Source organism: Lampetra planeri, chromosome 18, assembly GCF_965212315.1.
Source record: "Lampetra planeri chromosome 18, kcLamPlan1.2.h2, whole genome shotgun sequence".
Lineage (NCBI taxonomy): Eukaryota > Metazoa > Chordata > Hyperoartia > Petromyzontiformes > Petromyzontidae > Lampetra > Lampetra planeri.
In genome coordinates, this window is record NC_136124.1 from 14199040 (window position 1) to 14221179 (window position 22140).

Genomic DNA, 22140 nt, shown 5'->3' on the forward strand with positions numbered 1-22140 from the left:
TCACACGCATCCAGACCCTCGGGAAGCCACAGCAGAAGGGGGCACTGCCTCGGCAGCTGGCTTACAGCACCCCGAACCAGAGAGACATGCTCACTCGTTGCTCGGTGGTAATCATGACAGTGCGTCCGTATTCGTGTGCCGCGCACCCTTACGGTAAGAACTTTTAAACGTGTAGTCCTGGAGGACTTCCAACCATCGGGATAGCTGGCCAGATGGTTGTTCAATGCGCAGCGTGTACTGAAGTGCGCACCTCAAAGCTACTGCCATCGAGGTATGGCCGATATTGCTGTACAAAAAAAACAATGGCCAGCAATTCTCGGCACGTAACGCAGTAGCGCTGCTCAGCCGGGGACAACTCTTTACTGCCGTATGCCACGACACTTTCCACCCCGTCCACCACCTGGGACAACACGGCGCCAATGCCAGTGTTGCTGGCGTCCGTGTCCAGGACGAAGGGCAGTGAAAAATTGTTAATCGGAGGGAAGGGGCATCCACCAGGCCGTCCCGGAGCGTGACAAATGCTTCCTCCCCCCATCGAAATATTTGACCTTTTGCCATCAGGGCATAGAGAGGTTTAGCGATGTTGGCGAACCCGGGCACGAAGCAGCGGTAGTAGGATGCGAGCCCGATAAAGCTGCATACCTCACCCACCGACTTGGGGATTGGCCATGTGCACACGCACGCAGTTTTATCTGGGTCCATAGCTATTCCCGACTTGCTAACGATGTGCCCCAGGTATGAAACCGACTTTTGTAACAGATGGCATTGCTGCGGCTTGAATTTGAGGTTCGCCGCCCGCATTTTAAGAAAAACCGCGCGTAACCGTCTCAAATGCTCCTCGAACGTACGACTAAAACAATCACGTTGTCCAAATAGATTAAACAAGATTCCCACTGGAGGCCCGCCAAAACCAGCTCCATGAGCCTATGGAACATTGGAGCAAAGTGAAGGCCAATAGGGAGCCGGTTAAATTCAAATAACCCTTGTGTACGAAAAGTGGTTTTGGGTTTAGAGCTGTCATCCAGAAGCAATTGCCAGAACCCCGACAGCAGGTCAAGAGTGGAAAAATAACTCGCCCCTGCCAAAGCATCTAACAAGTCATCCATTCGTGGGAGAGGGTACCTGTCAGCCACGGAGATTTTATTTAGTTTGCGGAAGTCAATGCAAAACCGCAAACTCCCATCTTGCTTTTTGACAAGAACTATGGGAGCACCCCACGGACTGTTAGATGGAGAAATTATATCGGCGGCCAACATCTCGTCGACCGCCTGGTGCAAGGCCAACACTAGTGACGATTATCCTGGGTCTCCCCTAGGTCGAGTCGGCCTCAAATGAGTACTTGATGCGGTGTGTAAACATCGCCACTGGGGAGACAAAGGTGGCCGCTCATGCACCACCCAGATGTAGCATTGAATGGTCTAATTTTTGAACGTAGTGATATTTATAAATACCTTGGGTTTTATTATTTATGCTGCCTTATTCTTTCATATGCATATTCATCAGGTAATCAAAAAGTTGAATGTAAGGTTGCCTTCTTGTGCATTAACGAGCAATGTCTTCCAAACCCAAAATTCATAGACAGATTATTGAAGCTACAGTGGTCGCATTTACATCGGGAGGAGTGGAATGTGCTATGCAGATTGGGGGATGTGAATAAAAGCAAGGTAGTTTTGTGAGGTCCAGTTTGCAAGTTGTTCATTGTCGGCATCTACCTCTGTGTAGCCCCGGTCCATGTGGTGACTGTTGAAGTCACTGACCTTGATGGCTGCATGAATCAGACTTTGTAGAACTTGTTAGTCCCAGTTGATGCTGGCAGACTTGTAGATATTTGCAACCTGAAATCCATCGACCTGAATTACATAACGGAGGTCAGTGGATGTCAGCTGTACAGCGTCCACGATGTCAAACTGGACATGTGCGGCTTGCCCGTGCTTTGGGTGTGGGACATATGACTTTATGTCACATCAGCCAACATTGCAGCGTCCAGCTTCAATGGAGGGGATGGGTGGTGAACAAGAACACTGATTAGGTTTCGCGTGACATCGAAAAGACCCTCAATGGTGAATTATAAGACTCGGAGTTCAGGCTCAATGGCATGAAAGCCACAGGGTTGCACATTGAATGGTTGGTAGTGATGATGCCGTGATCCCTCCAATAGAAGTTCCAAGAATTTGGTTCACTGGGAGGTTAATTTGTTACCTCGATGTGAACCGGGTACTGACAGGTGGCATGTCGGGAATGCTGATCCATCGTCACCCGCTAACAGCACTTACTCCAAAAATCTGTTAAAGGCTATATGGGGGATCTTTGTACTTGATTGTCACGGGGAGCAGTAGTATAGTGGTCCATGCTATGTACTAAGCACTGGTTCCCACTCATGGTCACCATCATTGACACTGCTGAATCTTTTTTGGTCTCCCCTTGGTCGACTCAGTCTCATATGAATACCCGGGTTGATGTGTAAACATCACCACTGGGGAGATGAAGGTGAACTAACGTGGTGCTAACCACACCATCTCATCGTTTGCTGTGATAGACTTCATCGTTGCTTGCTCACAGCACTTGTCCTGTACGAATGTATAATTACCGGCGAAACGTCACAGAACTCGAATTGTAAATGTTGGAGGTTTACTCTCCAACACACTGGTGTGCTGAACTAGTAACTAATTGGCATGTTTTGTTATCATGCCAAACATTACTAATTGGTTGCGTCAAGTGGTGGCGGGTGTAATGACACATTTATATTTACGCGATCTAACCCAAAACACCTCTTATGGATAATATTATACTCTTTGGTTTTTTCGGTAAAGTCAAGTAGATAGAAAAAATAAAATCAAGATATGGATAATATTGGTTGGGAAAGCCTATGTGTTAAACTATATGTATTTATGATTAACTTTTTTCGCATCTTAAATCGCCAACCGTGCTAATTGGAGGTGCGGATGTAGAATGTCTTAACATTCTATAAAGGCTATGTATTTGGTTGAAAGTTGTGTATTTTTGTGTGCATGTGTGTAGCTGCGTGCACGTGAGCTGGTAGGCCAGGCGCTGTTGCTGGTGCAGGACCTGGTGTCGTCACTGCTCAACTTCCACACGTACACGGAGCAGCGCTGCCTCGTGCACCCACTCGACGCATCCACGCACCCCGTCTCGCCCGTGAACCAGAAGGTGGTAGCGCTCCCCACAACGGCCGTCCCGCAGTCTCCTCCCATCCTATGGTTTCTGACTTAGGGCGGCTCTCATGCATGCCCTCAATTTCTCCTGCACAGTTCACGTTCATGCAGTCCTTTTGTCGTGATGTTGTTACAGGCAGGTCCCGCTTAGCCCCACCACGTAAAGCGTCAATTCCTTCGAGCTCTCTATGTCCCGCAGACATTTTTTACAACAACAAAAATTATAAAATCGAAATGCGCATAAAACACTTACGCATGAGAGCACACAGCAGCAGCATCGCTGACCGAGGAAAGGTCAACGCCCCCATCATTCGCTCAGCCAATGAGAGCGACGCATGGCTCTGAGCAAACCACAGACCCGCATGATTTGTGTTCCCGATTACAGCGACTCCTCCACTTACGAACATTTGACTTAGGAACGAATCAGTCCATATTTCCAGTTGCCTGTACGGACCGAGAGTTGTAAGTTCAATTGCCACACAATAGATGGCGGTGATGGCATCTACATCTGCAGAACATGAATAACCAGTGGCATCTACATCTGCAGGCGATTGTACAACTTTGGAAGCCATTCCCCGTGTTTAGTGTACGATTCCGTACAACATGTATGGAATTGACAGGAGTAAAGTTGGACTTGCGAACAAATCGATTTACAAACAGATCTCTGGAACCTAACTCGTTCGTAAGTAGAGGAGTCCCTGAAGATTGAAAATAAATCGACTTGAGTTTTTCTTTCCCATATTATCAAGGTGAGAACTCTTGAAACCAGAATAGAGTCTCAGGTTCCACCTAAAAGAAACCTCGCCACATAAATATAGACTGAGGGCATCACTAAGAACGTCACTGAGGTCCTGGAGTTCTTCTCTGAAATGTCCCGGACTGGGAGTGCAATAGCAGCTCCAAAACCTCCTCACCACTGCCATGTAGGAGTACAGTAGAATGCACTCGAGTACACAGTGCCATAATACTTACTCATGTTATAATTACTCTTTTTAATTCTGGAATAAGATATTTATCACCTGTGTAGTCTGTGTACAGAGGGATGCACACACTCTAACTTGGAGGCAACACATTTAAAAACAACTACGTAACACTCCGGGTTCTCTAGCTAGGTGTGGCTATCTGTCGCTATGTGCGTGTGCTTAAACTGTACGGACGGATCGGTAGCACACATGTTACTTGACCCATGAATCCCAGCTAAACTACACAACGAACGAGGAGCGGAGAACGAAGAGCGAAGACTTTTCCAGTTGATACCCAAAAACGAGCCCCGAATCCCCTCGGTGCTCCCCCTTTATTTCCCTAGCCGCGGCCTCGATCCGCCCTTGGCCACGCCCTCGGCCACGCCCCCTGCTGTATCAAGCAAGGGCTCCCGGGCCTCCGGTCACGTGTCTCTCAAGCCTCCCAGGGAGGTTTCTGGCGCTCAGCAGCACTCTGAATAATGGCTGGCACTAATAGCACAGTAACCGTATTTACGTCACTACACCTGTATTATTGTTAATGGTACAGTAGAACCTCTGGTCACGAACACTTCTGACCATGACCAAATCGGGTTCCGACCAAAAAATTAACAAAATGTTTGAATCTGCTCACGAACACATACTCGGGTGGCGATCAAACATGGCGCGCGGCCGATTTCCCCTTCCGCGCCATTTTTTTGTTAGCGCCAAATTTCCTGTTGTTTGTTTACAAACAACAGCGACCCACTTGTGGCCGCTTGCTCATTCAGTCTCGCTTAGTAATCGGTCTCGGTCAGACGTGCGCTCATTCGCTGTGAACTCTGTGCAGTATTTTGCGTATTTTTGCATTAATTTTGCAATTAGCCATGGTGAGAAGAAGGTTTTAAAGAAAATTTAAATCGAAGTGAAGAAGGAAATTATTGAAAAGTATGGAATGAGTGCTAGAATTTCTTTGAAAAGCACCACCCCGACAAAACTCTTACGAATAGAGTGTAGATGCGCAGGAAAAGACAAGTCACATTAGATCGTTTTTTGGTGACTGTTGGTCCACCAGCTAAACGGATAAAAAAACAAGAAACCCCTGACCCAGAAATTCCTGAAGACGAAACATTAGAAGACGAAGAAATCGCAAGAGAGAAAACACCTGAAGGAGAACGTCCTTCCATCGCGGAGGCGGACTCTCCCTCAAAACAGTAACCTCCACCCCAATCATCTTCCTCCTCACTTCCTTCACGCCAGAAGGTTTTTTCAGTGTTATTCAATGTTTTTACATTTAGTTTACTATTACACTGTGAATTCTAGGGCATAATTAACTATTTTTGTGCTTAAAAATCTTTAAAAAACAATATTTATATACAGTTCGTAGGAGTCTGGAATGGATTAATCGTATTTACATACAATCCAATGGGGAAATTAGGTTCGAGTCACGACCAAATTGGGTTGCGACCAAAGTTATGGAACGAATTATGGTCGTGACCAGAGGTTCTACTGTATTCCTGGTATCCCAATGAATACCTCGTGTGCATGCTCATACTAAATAAATAATGCAGTCAGGATTACATCCCCATGTAGTATATAGTGGTATATAATGACCCCTTCTAGCGCTGATTCGATAAGTGCTCACTTCCAGGGGCGGTTTCTTCATTAGGGCGATTGGGCGACGCACCACCAATGTCATTCAACCACAGAGTCACGCTAGCCATCACTGTGCCTCTGGATATAGTCCAATCAGCGTCATGCTACGTTCTGTGGAGTACCGCCTCTTTTTGGGCGATTTCCCTCCAGCTGAGAATCGCCCCGAGTGGTCCCATAGACTTACATTCAAAGATGATTTTTTTCGAACGGGGGCGCTGCAATGCATTCTCTATGGCTTCCGGGAGGGCTCGCCCTAACGTGCTTACGTCATCATACGTGCTTACGTCATCATACGTAAGCACGTTTCATCCAACAATATAATTTGTCGCCACGTAGTGGAATCTTTAATAAAATAAACTTGAGTGGTTTGTTTTAATAGTGAGTATAGAAACAAACAAGATGTATTGTAAGAGTCACTTTATTTTTCATTAATATTAAAGAAGTGAAGTTGCCTTTATATGCTTAAGCTGTTAATTTATCCATTGCATGGGTGGACCTTATCCTTATCAATCATCCAGACATTTGCCCCCCCCTGAGAGATTTTGCAGGAGCCGCCACTGCTCACTTCTCCAGGAACACATCCTGAGCATGAAGCAAGGTCTGCCTGTACATGGGGCGGTAACTTTGCCCAGCATCAGCATGTTCGCTGCTTGTTGCAGGGGTTCACGGGTTCAAATCCAGCAGGTATTACGCCACCGCTCCCTACTGTGAAATTACTCCACCACGCTGGTAAGTGCGGATTGAGGGTGGGAAGGGCATAGATGAGGGAGCATATCAATACAGTACAACAATGTATTTGGCCACCCTGTCCTATACTGCTGGCCGCCACGCAATTCTACAAGCCCGATCACAAACTGTGATCACCCATTCAAGCGTTATTAAGGTTCCCACTTGCTTAGCTTCCGAGGTATTTGGGCACATATTGGATGATTACACAAAGTATTGCGCGTATACACTCACGTGGGTGCCTTTCTGTCACTCAGTAGGCTATAGATGGCTGTGTTATCGCTACTTGTCCGTGTGTTTCAGACTTGTGTGTGGGTCGCACTGTGTCATGAGATTCATATTTCCTGGGTCACAGCCACTCAGCCAGCACTGCTGAGATCAGAGCAATATGTTATGGTAACTTTAGGATCATGATAAGGTCGGTTATAGAAGACATGAGAAGTGGGAGAGGTAAGTAATGAGGGCAGTGTATCAATGTTGTGCCTGTTTAGAGGTATTCATCGCCACCCCCCATGCTGTTAGCGGGAAGCTCCCCCTTCTCGTCAATTGGGGGCGGAAGCGGCGTCACGCCAGTGTAAAGGATCATGGCCCAAGGGGCCAACGCCAATCCCTAGGAGAATGGATCCTGGGACACAAATCCCCAAACCCCGCGAGGGGGGATTGGGGGATGATGTCACCTTCCAGAAGGTTCTGGAAGGGAGGCGTGGCTAGGAAGGGTCCGGCTCAGTCATCTCCAAGCTGAAGACCGAAGACGGGAGCTGAAGATAGGACCCTGGACCCCAAGCTCCGCTGTCCTTCTAAGGGCCGGAGCTCAGTGAGGCCAGCGGTCAAGACCCGGTGACCTTGGGACGGTCGGGTCAGCGTAGCCTTCCCTAGGACCCCTAGCTGGAGGGCTCAGAGCTAGAGTGGTCCAGTGTTAGGAGGCAGTGTAGCCCGGAGGCCATACCTCCTTAGGTATGGGGTGAAAGGGGCGTTACCCCTTTGTGTTAGGGACCTTGTATGCGGTGCAGTTAAATAAATATTGTGTTGCCTCGCCTACGTTCTCCTCTGGTTCCTGACCCGCTACAACTGGTGTCAGAAGTCATTATTTAGCACTCTTTTGGTGAAATTATAAGACCCAATACAAACTTGATACAGCAAATCTGGATGTGACGGTCCCAACTGATGACGGAGACTTGTGTTGCCTCCGAAACGTCGTGATTTTTATTTTAATTTTATTTTTATTAATTTTAATTTCATTTTTTACCTACGTGACTTTACCGAAAGAACTAAGAATATGAATCCTTGCAGTCACGAAAGCTTCAAATCTAGAATGAAACAATTATACTTTGCGCATTTACCACCCGTACGCATAACAATTAAACTTGTTTCTTTAACTTGGGTGGTGGAGGGTCTTACAACTCATATTTGGCAAGATGAATGTGACTGAACCCAATAGTTTGTATATTTATTCATTTATTTTATATCAAGTGAATAGAGTAAGCGGGGTGATCCGGACCAAGTCAAGAGCATGGTGACCGGGCGTCGAGAGGAAAGGTCCTTAACGCTGATGGTGGCCGTCTGTCCGTTTTGTTTTCTCACCGCAGTTTTGCCAATTTCTGCATGAGAATGCGTCGTACGTGCGTCCCCTGGACCAGGGCATGCAGCAGCTGCATGACAGCATTACAGAGGATGCAGTCACGATGCTGGTAACATCAGACCCCAACACCACTGTGGCATGCACCCGATGAAGCCAAGGTCGCAACGGTGTAATGATAGAAATTTGACAGTGATGTGCAAGCTCAACACATGGCCTGACCTGTTTAACACATAGTAGTAGGCTTTCCCGACCAATATTACCATAATTAGAGGTTTTTGCGTTAGATCGCATAAATATGAATGTGTTATTAAACCCACCACCACTCGACACGGCCAATTAGGAAGGTTTGTCACATAAACAAAACGTATAATTTGTTGCTAGTTCACCACAACGGTTGTGTTGGAGAGTAATCTACCAGAAAAACGTCACAGTACTCGAATGGTAAATGTTGTGGGTTTACTTTCCAACACACAACCGGCGTGCTGAACTCGTAACTGATTGCCACATTTTGTTTACGTGACAAACCTCACTAATTGGCTGTGTTGGGTGATGGCATGTTTAATGACACGTTTATGTTTACGCGATCTAACCCTAAAAAAAACTTTTATGGTTTATACCGCAGCGGTAAGTTCGTAACCGGGAGGCATCTTTTTCTGCGTCTGTCACAGGAGACTGTCGTGTCGCTGTCGCCGTTCTCCGACAGCCTCTCTAACTATGTGTCCTACCTGTCCAAGCTCACGCCCTACCAGCTGGAGAGGTATGACAGCTCCAGTTTTGGATGCAAATCCAAAATTTTCTTGCATTTCCACATTTATTTCATACGTGCATATCTCTCTCCCCGTGGTAGTGTGGATTTTCCCTGCGTCCTCCGGTTTTTCCCTTCACATTTAGAATAAAAATGGGTTTAGAGGATTTAGCTGCTATAAATTTTCACGTGGTAAGCCACTTCGTTGAGCTATCATTTGTGGCCAGGTCACTTCTTTTTTACCTGGTAAAATGAAAAAAAAATGGTCTAGTTTTGTAAATAGTTTCGTTTATTTCAAGGATCCATTGCAAAAATTACGAAGGCCACATGCCATCTCAGGTATCCTATGGAGATGTGGTTCCCAACCTGGAGTCAGCATAACACTGTTGGTCCATGACGCCTTGTTAAGTGGCCTAAATGTTTTACTCTATGGCAGTACGTACACTTTTTTTGTTGACAGTTGACAGTGGCTCGGACAGGTTTGGAACCACCACCGCTGTAGTTGAATTCCGCAGAGAGGAGAGGGAGCAGGGCTCCACGCCAGCCTGCATGACTGCACGATATCCCTGTGATGTCCCCTCAATGTCCCCACTCGTGTCCCCGTGGTGTCGCCCGTGATGTCCCGCCATATCTTCATTATGTCCCCCGTGGTGTCCCGACGGTGTTCCCCGCGATATCCCCACAATGTCCCCCACGATGTCTCCCGCGGTGTCCCTGTGGTGTCCCCGCGATGATCCCTGTGATGTCCCCGTGATGTCACCCATGCAGCCTGCAGGAGGAGTCTCGCTCGCCCCTGTGCAGCGAGGAGCTGCGTACCCACAACGCCGCACTGGAACAGGACGTGAGAGCCATGACAGCAGCCTTCTCCCGCACAAGCACCTACGTGGTGGCGCTCACGCTGCCCGGTAGTGCTGCTTCATTCTCCTCCTCCACGCGCCCCCACAGATGCCTCCCACACCCTGACCTGGCGCTCGCTGTCTTTCAGTGAATCCTCTCCCATTCAAAAATGGGCGTGGTTCTCACCTCATTGCCATTGGTGGCCCCTTAGCCAGTGGTGGAAATTTTGCATTCCTTCGGTGGGTCTCAGCTTTTGCCCCCAGGGGCAACCACTGACTTTACCAACACCGAATCATGTGGACAGCTGCTCCAAATAAATTTTCATTTAATAAAATGCCTTTTTATAATTGAATCTTTTCACTGATTCATTGCTCCTTCCCTGGAAAGTGGGAAGCAGCCTAACCATAAGTAAAGGGCTGTTGGCTTTCTACAAAGTGATAATGCACATTACATTGACTCCAGGGGGATGATGATGATGGACTGAGTTGATATAAAAATGTATTTGAAAGGTGCACGGCCCTAGCACCACTCCATCTAGTTGATACCAGTGTTAATAATCACATTGGTGATTTCCCTTCAGGAATTAATATATTATCTAATTGGTTTATGGAAACCCTACACGTCCTTAGGATTCTACACATTTATTTTATTTAACCAGGTGAAAACTCAACAGACTATGGGCCCGAGTACAGAAAAAGCATGTGAAATCCACCGGGCAGCAATTGTGAAAGCCCTATGTAATATGGCTGCCGTAAAAGACCTATGCAAAATGGCTGCTGTGAAAGCCCAAATGCAACATGGCCACTGTGACATAATCACTCAACGGGTTAAGTTCTTCTGCGGCTGAGGTCGTTTGTACAGTAATATTATTTGTGTTTTTTATAAAGCGATGCGAGTGTGATTCTTTGTGTATTTGTGTGAGGTGTGTTGAGAGTGCATGTATGTAATTGTTAGGTTGTGTTACGTTCAGTTGTGTTACTTTCTGTAAGAGAAAGAGTGTTTGTGTGTGTATCAATCATAATGGGAAGCGGTAGTGTTGTGGGTAGCACGCTGTGCTATGAACAAGGCAACCGGACTTCGATTCCTGCTCACGGCCAACACCAGTGGCTATTATCTGAATTGGTCCTGGGCCTCCCCTAGATCGACTCGGTCTCAAATGAGTACCTGGTGTGATGTGTAAACATCGCCACTGGGGAGACAAAGGCGGCTGGGTGTGATGGTGGCCACCCACTCCATCATGTAATGTGCCAGCCTTCATCAGTGCTCACTAACAGCACTTAGCCCACAGTCTGTTAAGGCTATACGGGGGTTCTTTGTATTTGTATATGTCAGAGTGAATTTCAACAGGACCTACATGTCTGTGTTATTGACCTGGTAAAAGCCTATGATATCAATAGGCTAGGGTTATGAGTTATTCTTCCTCTTTTTGGAGTACCAGACCGTCTGCTCACAATGATTAAGGACCTTCATGATGGTGGGCAGGCCCAGATAAAGTTGTGTGACCGGGTGTCAGAGCCATTTTGTGTCCGGGTGCGGTCAAGGGATGGCTCCCTTTTGGTCAACCATATTACGTATGCGGATGATCTTGTGATTTCTGCCAACTCCGAGAAGGAGTTGGAGGTGCTACTGCGGAACCTGGAGCATGCTACTAAGGAGATGGTGTCTTACCATCAGCTCCACAAAAACAAAGCACCTACCAGGGTATTTTATGTCCTCAAACGCTCCCCTCACTATGAGTGATGGGGCAGTTGTGCAGAGAGTGGAGAAGTTTCCATATTTGGGCAGTGTGCTCATCACCTGCTCTGGTTGGGCAAAGGAGGTCTCAAGCCAAATCGGCATTATCACCAGTATGACACAAGCAGTAACATGAAAGCAATGACAACAATGAACCAAATAAAATTAAGAGGAAAACAACCAAAAAACAAACCACATTACAATGCGCCCTTAATGCCAAGCAAATAATTAATTCGTAAAGTCGAATTGTGGCAGTGTTTTGTTTATAATGCGCCAAGCACTTTCGCATGTAACGAATTGGCCATTTAATGTCGCCTCTTGCCTCCCTCCATGCTAAGGAACGAGGCCTCAGGAGATGCACCCTGACAACCACGGTGCAGTGCACACACAGCTCGGAGCCGCCCTGCACAGCCTGCACCGCGCTGCCCAGGGTAAGAGCGCGATGCGTGACCCACCGTGCCGTGTCACGGGGTCTTACATGGTGGCCCACGTAAAGCACCGCGCTGTCATTATTAATTGTTCCAAGAATGCTCGCGGATGAGTCTATGGGACACACGGTCTGGGCACGTGTAGACACACGATGAGGACCGCGCTCGTTGCCTTTCAGGTCGTGTCGTTTACCGTTGTGTCTGCACGGTTTGCCTGCCTGCATGCACACACACACAGGGATCTCTAAGCACTATGGCGCCAAGGTGAGCTTGGAGCACGAACTGCCCACTTCAAGCCACAAGCTGCGCTCCACTAACGAGTGTCTCCTCTCATCCCTCGTCGCCCTCGCCTGCACCACTGGCAAGGTGCGCCGCCTGTCCAGCACTATAGCGGCCGCCTGGGCTTACAGAGACACCGGGGAAGATAGCAGTAGACAGTGAGGTTGCGCAACGTTGGATGACGAAAGTTGCAGCTCATGTGATTCATCGTTGATCTTTCTGGGTTTGGACCATGTGATCTGGCAAAATCTGTCTAATTGCTACATTCGATTTTTTTTATTTGCTCTTCAACTTACTGGTGAGCTGAGAGAATTAATAATTGTCGAGTTAAACGCAAGCACGAGAGTTTAATTTATTTGGCTATGCGGGATGGTGGAGGGTTCTCAAGATGATGACGTGGCCTAACCTCAAAATTCAGTGAAAGACCATTGGATGACAACTTCAACAAAGTGTCTCCCGGTACAAACGAGCGTGGGTTGGTGTTCATCTCCATTGATGGCCCCAGGGCCTCTCGGAGAAATTCCACAATCCCTTGAGGGAGGGCCAAGTCTACCCAAAGATTAACAATTCTTGGCAGGTCGAAGTCGCTATTATTAAGACTTGAGCTCAATAATCTTTTATGGTTCGTCTCCGGCCTTTTGTTGCGAGCGTGTCACTGCAGCTGATTGCGAAGGGGGGGGGGTTCGTTGTTTGCGCTTCCGAGTGACTATGTGAACAACAAAAAAATATTGGCAGAATTATTCTTAATATACATTTTTGGAAAAAGGGGCATATATACAACAGTGGGGAGGGGCTGGGTGGGGAGGGGCTGGGTGATGAGGGACTGGGTGGGGAGGGTGGGGCGTGGGAGGGGTGGGGCTGGGTGGGGAGGGGCTGGTCACCCCGTGGTGCCCTTATAAAACTCAACGTTTAACCTACACACTACACTATACACGACACGATACACTACACTTATACAGGTAGGAACAACAGGTTCCACACTGCCCACCAGGGATTATTTGTCTGTCTGTCGTGCATATGGGGAGGGGAGGGTGGGGGGTGAGAGGGGTGGGGCTGGGTGGAGAGGGGAGGGTGGGGAGGGGGTGGGTGGGGAGGGTGGGGCTGGGTGGTGTTGTATATGTCGGGTTATGAAAATTTTATAAAAAAAAATAATAAAAATAAAATTAAGATTTGGAAAATGTGTAAATCTCAGGAAGAATAATATTTATTTAATTATGTGCATAAATTATGCTAAGATATGCGTATTTGTTTATGCAAATGTTTGCGATTATGTTAATGCGGGCATTTATGATAATTAAGCTTAGCTTCGCTGCACAGAGTAGTATCAATGGGGATAAAACAATTATTCTTGCTTAAACATTAATTATCTCTTAGTGTGTTTATGTTAGGTCTCCAACCGCACATACAATTATTCCACCGCGTAACACGAGCATATCTGGCGACAGGAAAAGTCCTTAAACATGCATGCAATGATATTCATATGAAAGGCGATGAGCAAACTATTGTATCCCGAAGGCAAAGTATACGGCAATAGATTAATCAGCAAGATTATATATTTAACGAAATGTCTTGGAACAATGGTGTGCGACGCCGTGCGTGTCCTCTTTATGGGAGATTCGTATCTCTGGCTAAGCTTTAATTAATTCGTGGATCAGGTTCTATGACAAAGAAACAGATTTGACACGATATTCTCTCTCTGTGAGCGTGTAGATTCATGACGAAGGTTTCAAAAGTTTAGTTTACATTGATGAATCTATTCGTAATTTATGCGATAAAAAAAACTAAATAAAACAAAATTTCAAAAAACGACTAAGGCACTTATAAACGACGTATTCTTATCACTCGATGAGTCACGATGCCTTCACGGCCAGTTAGTGATTCTCGTGTATGTGCGTGTGTATTGTCCCCTTGATAAATTATTGTTTTAAGCGAATGCCGGGCGCTGTGTCGTGAGCTTGTGGGTGGGGGAGGGGCATACAAACAGCGGCTTCACGCCCTGCTCCCTCGCGCGGGCGTGTCTGCAGTGAGCCTTTGGCTCTCTCTCTCCACTGCTGGATGAGCGGCGTCGGCACGATGCTGTCTTTGAAGAGGCTCGTGGCGCTCGGCGATTCCGTCGTCAGATAGCGCGCGCAGCTCGTCAGCTGCTGGATGTCTTGGTTCCCAGCTGGTGCAGGTCGGTGTGTGGTCGAACACACGGCACATTCGATGGCGCTCTCCTCTTCCTCACGGGCGGCCGGTCAGGCTCTTTCCCCTGTTGGATGACGGGTCGACAGGACGCTCGCCACTTGTCCGCTGATGGCTGACACCCTTCGGTCGGTGGCGCTCGGTGGTGCCCGGTGGCCCCCGGTGGCGCCCGATGCTTTGTGGCGATGAACGAGGCTTTCGTTCCTTGGTGGAAGGCTTGGTCAACGGTTTGCGTTTCTACCCTTCCTCGCAGCTGATTGCTCGTCAGCGCAACTCTGTCGGCTCATACCGAACTCAGCCCCTAACGACCTCTCGTCCCATCTCTCCTCGAGGCATGACACCCATGGTTGGTGTCGGTGCCTGCCGGCAAGCCTCCGCCAAAACTCCCTCGCAAGTCTTTCTCGCAAAGCTGTGTCGCAAGACTGAAACAAGACTGAGTTGCGTGATGTGCGTTTGTGCTTAAACCAAGAGAACGTGAAACTCCCTCCCCTCTCTCTGTTCACAAAAGCCCAACTTTTTTTGATGTCGCTGGCTGTGGGGAGTGGTATGTGTGTGTGTGTGCATGTTTTTTATTGAGACATCTGTTACATCTCCTCCCCCAAGCCATCTTTTCATCCATGGAACACAGATGCCCAACCTGCAATAAAAAAAATTGTGAGAGCCACTTCCCTCGCTCTGGGCGTTACTGTCTCTCACAACCTTCCAAGTTTTTCCGTTTTTTGTTTGGAAGTTAAAATGAGACTCACTTTACTTCTTACAATCAAAATTACTAGTAATATTATAAGTGATTCAAGGTATGTTGTAGCCGGGTTCACAGTATTTCCGTCGGGGTTTGATTTTCTTTATGGAGAGATGTTTTTTCCTTGTGTGTGCAAATCTTGCTATCCGTGCTGCGGGAAGACAAAGGCGGTTGTGAGGCTCTCTTCCTATGGAGTACATTACATCTTGGTTAGGTATGACTGACTTGTTTCACCTTTAATTATTCTAGATGACCCTTTGTCTACTATTCGTAATAATTATTTGGTTTGTTTAGAATTATTATTATATCCCGAGGTTAGAGAATTCGTTTTGGCTTAGGAAGGACCCTGACTGCCATAATTATTATTATTTTTTTTTTGATCAGGTCGTGTAGAGAATTATTGAAGGTAACAATAACATTAGTATTGAATTAATAAATGAGGAGTCATGATCCACTGGTGTGGATTGTAGCCTGGTTTTTAATTGGAGTGAGTGTGAGGATCGATAATGTTCACTTAATCTTGGTCACTAAGTTTTGGAACTTTGTTAATTAAAATAGCCCACAAAACCCATCTGTTCGCTTTTCGCCGTCCTGCTTGTGAGCACAGCTTTGAAGTCCGTGTTACAACACCCCCCTCTCTCTGTCCTTTGTACGAGGAGGGGCTTATTATCTTTTATGGTTCGTCTCCGGCCTTTTGTTGCGAGCGTGTCACTGCAGCTGATTGCGAAGGGGGGGGGGGGTTCGTTGTTTCGCTTCCGAGTGACTATGTGAACAACAAAAAAATATTGGCAGAATTATTCTTAATATACATTTTTGAAAAAAGGGGCATATATACAACAGTGGGGAGGGGCTGGGTGGGGAGGGGCTGGGTGATGAGGGACTGGGTGGGGAGGGTGGGGCGTGGGAGGGGTGGGGCTGGGTGGGGATGGGCTGGTCACCCCGTGGTGCCCTTATAAAACTCAACGTTTAACCTACACACTACACTATACACGACACGATACACTACACTTATACAGGTAGGAACAACAGGTTCCACACTGCCCACCAGGGATTATTTGTCTATCTGTCGTGCACGAATGATCTGTCCAACCAAGTTCCTACCTGTCCACTCCGAAGGAACGTGTATTGCAAAAAACTGTATCATGAGTAGATTGCATGTGCTGCATTGTACAGCATTATTTGCCATTGTCGTGACTTGTGGGAAATTAAATATATGAAACAAGGCTCTGATTTACAGTATATAAAACATTATTTTGTGTACCTCAATTGTTGAACCTCCAGGGCTCATGCGTTACAGCAGCATTTGTTTAAGCATGCAAATTCTGAAGTGGTTTTACTCCAGAGTTTGTCTCGTCAGCAACATTACTTACTCCTCTTCGCTCCCTGTGGAGTATAACGCCACAATTTAGCAGCCTTCTCTGCTTCACCCCAAGACAGGCCCATGGTCTTTAGTTGGTCTGGAACGGTGCGTCGCCAGATGGTCTTCGGCCTGCCCTGTGGTTTTGTTCCCTTGTGGTGTCCACTGTAGGGTGGTTTTCGCTATGAACTCGGTTCTATTGTCCCAACTTACACATTTTTTATTGGTTTTTATATACAGGTCCTGGGTTGAAATCTTGTTTGGCCAGAAGATGTGACAGATTTTCCTCAGGTAGTTGTTGTAGAAGGTTGATAGGGAGTTCATGTCTATCTTGGTGGTTCTCCAACTTGCACTATTGTATCTCAGTCCTGATTTTACTTTGCTATTATAGATTCGTACCTTTGTCTTTAAACTGTATTGGCGAGACTTCCAAATATTTATGTTGGAAGACAGTGTGTCTTGCCTTTTTAAATCCTTTATATTAAGTTCACTTGCTTGCTTGCTTGCTCGCGCGCTTACGACCGTGCAAATCTTTCGGTCGTTTTTTAACCCACTTCCCGTGATCCAATTGAGCTGACATTTTGCACACAGACTCGTGCGTGACAATTTATTTTCGTGAAAATTTTTTTCCTAAATTTTCCACTTTTTAGGAACTTTTTTTTTTCATATTTAATTTAAAATACCAATGTGATAAAAATGAAACTCTTACTCAAGAAAAACAGAAATGAATAATAAAATAAAACCGATGCCACGCATATAGAGGATTTATAGTGAAAAACTTTGTTTTTACGGGTTAATTTTTTTAGTCTGGACTTGATGTCTTTTGAGGTGGAGTTTTCTTTGCTTATGACAGTGCCAAGGTATGTAAATGTTTCAACCTGTTCCAGTGAGTTGCCCTTGATTGTAGTATTTGTTGTTGTTTAGTTGATTTTCATCTCTTGGGTCTTTTCTATATTTATTTGCAGGCCTAGTTGATCAGCAAACTGGCTAAACCGAGTTGTTTTCTCCTGCGTATGGGTTTGTTGAGAAGAGAGCAGAGCTATGTCATCTGTGAAATCAAGATCTTCGAGCACTGAGCAGGGGGTCCATTGGATTCCCCTTGGGAAGTCTCTTGTGGTACATCTCATAACTAGTGACGTGCGGTGAGGTCAATGGCTGGGGAGGCACTGGCTAGTGTCAGAACCAGATTTACACACTGAGGGGGCGTGGCTTAACGGAGGGGGCGTGGCCTCACTAAGGGGGCATGTCCTCACTGAGGGGGGCGTGTCAGACACGTCCCCCTCAGTGAGGCTGCTTCCCCTGCTGCTTTTTCATTGCAGTTTCATGACGAGACCAGCGAGCCTAAATATCTTTATACACATACGTGAAATAAGTTACCTGGAGTATGGAAGGCGAGGACATGAAATGAAGGGGTCTACAAACATTACATCGGTGACATACTGAGATCGTAACAGGCACACGCTTATTACCCGCGCTCCATCCAGTTATTGAGGGGTTGCGCAATCAGAGGGGAGGCTGAGCTCGTTACTGCCTCACCTCTCATCTATTCCTGTATTTGCAGCGGAGCTCCGCACATTTGGCGATTTTGACTATAAAAATGATTGGAATCATACAGAAAGGACATTTATAACACAGATCAGTGGAAAAATCTTAATATTTATTTTATTTGATTATTCTTTTTTTTTACTTTTCGTAACAGCTATTTTCATTGGAGTATGAAAGGTGAGGCACTGCCTCCCTTGGCTCCTCTGACCTCACGTCCCTGCTCATAACCCAGTCAATGGTAACCAGGAAGAGAATTGGTGAAAGGATGCATATTGGCGTACCCCCGACGTGACGGGGATCAAGCCTGAGGTAGTGTTGTTGACCAGGATTGCACATTCAAATTCTTCATTGAAACTCTTGATCAGCTCAATGAGTTTTAGTGGAATGCCAAAGACTGTCTCTGTGTATGCTATGGAAAGCTTTCTTAAAATTGATGAATTTGAGGTATAGTGGGGCTTTTTATTCCAGGCACTGTTCTGTGATATTGCGTAGAGTGAATATGTGGTCCATGCAGCCTCTGCCTTTCCTAAAGCCGGCTTTTTCTTTCTGCAGGGTCTGGTCAAGGGGACTGTTAATCCTGTTGAACGGCATTTTGCAGAAGACCTTGCTAAGAAGCGAGAGGAGTGTAATTCCTCGCCAGTTGTCGCAGTTTCCAAGCTCTCCCTTTTTGGAGAGTCTCACGATTAGGTCTTTTGTCTAGTCCTTGGGGATGCTGTTACTCTTCCAGATGCTTTGGAACACATCAGCAACATTATGGTCTGTTAAATTCAATCACAATGCAGTTAGGATTTACGCAGCGTTTTAAAGGGGAATAGCAGCAGCCGTCATGGCCACGGTAAGTGTGGAGTGGAGCAATCGTGCAGCAGTCAATGCGCCGCGCTGTGAACATCGCGATGCGATTTCCGATTCCTGGCCATAGCTAACATCGGTGGCGAATTATATTTGGAACCTGCCTGGGCTTCCCTCCCACAAAAAACCCACACTGACCAGCTTTGATAAAGTATGGTCAAACAACTCCTGACTGACACGGCATGGGGAGGCATAATGAAGCAGTGGATTTATAAAGGGCTGGATGTGATCGATGCAGCCAGGGTAATGGGGGAGGGGGTGATGATGGGCTATGGTATAGTGTACTGTGGTATAATGTGCTGTGGTACGGTGTGCTGTGTTACAATGGGCTGTGGTACAGTGTACTGTGGTATAGTGTGCTGTGGTACGGTGTGCTGTGCTGAACAGATTGCCGAGTTTTTCGCTGCCAGCCTGGACTTCCTGTCAGTAGCCCCCAGCTCCGCCTTTGGCTGGCGGGGGGTGGCCGGTGGCGCTGAAGCAGCGCGATGCGTGGCCAAGTACCGGTGGAAAGCGGCACAGTACATGTTCACCATCCAACAGGTGATCACCACCGCTAGACCACAGCCAGTGTGCTCCTTGCACAATGAGACTGCTTGCTCGCTTCCTCCAACACAGAATCAGAATCGGCGAGACGTTCGCTCCACTCACGGAGAGACCACTCGACCTAGTACCTAGGTAGACCAATCCAACCAGTTACAATCAATCAATCATCCAGCTCTCACAGTGTGACTGCTCCACCCACAATTTAGTTAAACTTAGGCGAGCTGCACTTTGTCACCATGTGATGTGTCGAAGGGTTGCTGGCGGGAGATCATGGGACAGACCCAGGTGCCATGGGTTGACTGACTGAGATGACTGGCTGATGCCCCACCTATGTTCCTTCTGTGCCAACTTGCTGTGTTTTATCCACCCGGCACTATGCTCTTAGTTGTGAGTCTTGCTCTTCTGCCCTCCGCTGTTATTGGAGGGCGACTAACTCCAACTGCCCAGTAGCGTCCTTCATGAGCCTCCTCTACAGAAGCCGATCTTGACACCGCTGGTACCAATTAATTAGCAAGTCTAGTCAACTCCATATCCTCCTGTACAATGGCGGAGCCAGGATTTTCAGGTAGTGGGGGGCAACCCCTCCAGCAATGTAAAATTATAGGAGTTGTTAGTCAGTAAGGACTTGTTCCTTGATTTTTATTCGACGCGTGCACGGCGATGGCGCAGCCATTGATCAAGGGTCGAATTCTAACCATGTGTGATCGGCATCGCGCTTGCTGAAGGTGTTTGCCTTCAGGGAAGTCGTGTATTGTATATGCATCTGTGCACAATTCTGTGAGCCACATATAACTGCTTTGCCATTACTTATTGCCATTTATGGACTCAGACTATTTTCCTATCATCGCATAGAGTCCCTACATAATAATATGCTACACAGTAGCAGTGGGAGTCGCAAAATGCCGATTTATTACTAATAAACCCCAATGATCCAATCGAAATTCAGGATTTTGATGGGATCAATTGGGGGGGCATGTGCCACCCCCCCCCCCCACTGGCTCCGCCAGTGCTCCTGTACCACATCCGCCCTTCTCTTTTCCAGTCTGTGCTGCACCCATGTAGCTCCCTCTGTGCGACTGAACAAAAACAGTTTTGGGCATGCGGTGACTGGGAACACAGCCTACATGCCCCAGCCAATGCAGCCTTGCTTACCGGAGGAGCTCACCAATGGGACTGTGTCCAAATCTTTCAAGAATTTGTGTAGCTCCCACAATACAGTCTGGTTAAACCGAGGATGAATCATAGGCAGGCCAGCCTGAATGTTTCTAACTATCACAGATGTTCCATTGGACGGGTCCACGTTTTGCAAGCATCGAGAAAGGAGGGCCTGACTGGCCGAGAAGACCCGAAACTTTGTGTGGAGGGACAGACCAGGTAGCTTCCCCACAACATGACATAGCTAATGAAAAGGTAATGCCGCCCGACTGATTCGGAGTAAGACTTCCGCTGGCAAACCGCAGCTGGTCATAAGTACACTGCCAAGGTATGGAAATATCTCTACTCTCTCCATAACTCTTGGGGAGTTGAGGGGGTGCAGTGTTTGATTCCACAGAATACCCAGGCAGGTCCTTGGTTTTGGTAGAGCTGATGGTAGGGCCCCCCACCTCTTAGTAGCACACTCCAGGTTCAGCAGCAGAGCCTCCAACAGCAGCAGAGCCTCCTCTTAGTGAGACACGGGAAGAGACCGCTCAATACGTACATTTCTACTGTAGGTCAGTTCTGTTAATGAGCTTGCTGAGATGTGTTTTTATACATGCCTTACTCACGTTCATACAGCCAGTTATTTTATTTTTTACAAGAGTCGTGCCGAACATATTTTACATCAACCATGTGTGATCGGGGTTGCCGATTATTATCACTCCCCCAACCAAATGTAATCGCCCAATCAAAATTGAGCTTGAGGAAACGTGCACTGCTCTACATAATCCCAGTTCAAGCACCCCTCTACTCCTCCTCCCCCCTGACCTGATCCAGGATGGCACCCACTGAGGCACGACGAGCATTTCCTATGTCCTGTTGATAAGCATTCACAAGGCATCTCCTCGGGACCCAACCAAAAGAACTCTGTGACTGAAAAAAAAAGCACTGCGCATGTGCGTGTGTGGGCAACACTCGGGCTCAAATAAGCACCTGGTGTGGTGTGTAAACATCGCCACTGGGGAGACAAAGGCGGCCGGGCGTGTTGCTGGCCACCCACCCCCTCGTGTGTTGCGCCGACCTTCATAGGTGCTACTCGCTAACCGCACTTGCCCCAACAGTCCATTAAGGCTATACGGGGGATCTTTGTCTTTGTGTAGTCGCCCCCGGACTCGGTGCCGTATGAGGAGGCTATGGCTAACCGGGCGGTGCTACTTAGCTCCACCGAGAGCCGTGAAGGCCTGGCTCAACAGGTAACTCACTCGCTCCTCACTCACTACCAATCATTGCTCACTTCGCATCCACTACTCTGTCACTACTCACCCATCCACCAATAATTCAACCAATCACTCACGCTCACTTACTATTCACACCAATAATGCACTTAATCACTCACCAGTCACTGAACCACGAACAAAACTACTCATTCACCCACTTTTCACCCACCAATCTCAACCACTCAGTACTTGTTAAATCAGTCACTCAATCTAACATGATACTCACCACTTGCTCACTCATATGCCTACCACTTGCTCACGACTCACCGATCCCCTAATTCACTACTCACCCCTAATTCACTACTCAACTACTCACTCATTCAATGGTTACTACTCACTATTCACTTAACCCCATACTCACCCACTGGTCCTTCGCTCTTCCACTTACAACTCGCTAAAGCACTCAAGCACTCA

The 22140-nt window shown here is 47.2% G+C and overlaps 1 protein-coding gene across 20 annotated transcripts in view; it reads left to right on the top strand.

Annotated features, from left to right (window-relative positions):
- PPP1R21 (protein phosphatase 1 regulatory subunit 21) overlaps positions 1-22140 on the top strand; it is a 118665-nt gene that overhangs the window by 64362 nt on the left and 32163 nt on the right. For all 20 annotated transcript variants that reach the window (XM_078602635.1, XM_078602636.1, XM_078602637.1 and 17 more), the window contains 8 exons: positions 3019-3168; positions 8080-8181; positions 8741-8829; positions 9586-9722; positions 11727-11819; positions 12055-12182; positions 19157-19309; positions 21610-21702. In XM_078602635.1, the coding sequence (XP_078458761.1) occupies positions 3019-3168; positions 8080-8181; positions 8741-8829; positions 9586-9722; positions 11727-11819; positions 12055-12182; positions 19157-19309; positions 21610-21702 (945 nt within the window). The remainder of the gene's footprint in view (positions 1-3018; positions 3169-8079; positions 8182-8740; positions 8830-9585; positions 9723-11726; positions 11820-12054; positions 12183-19156; positions 19310-21609; positions 21703-22140) is intronic.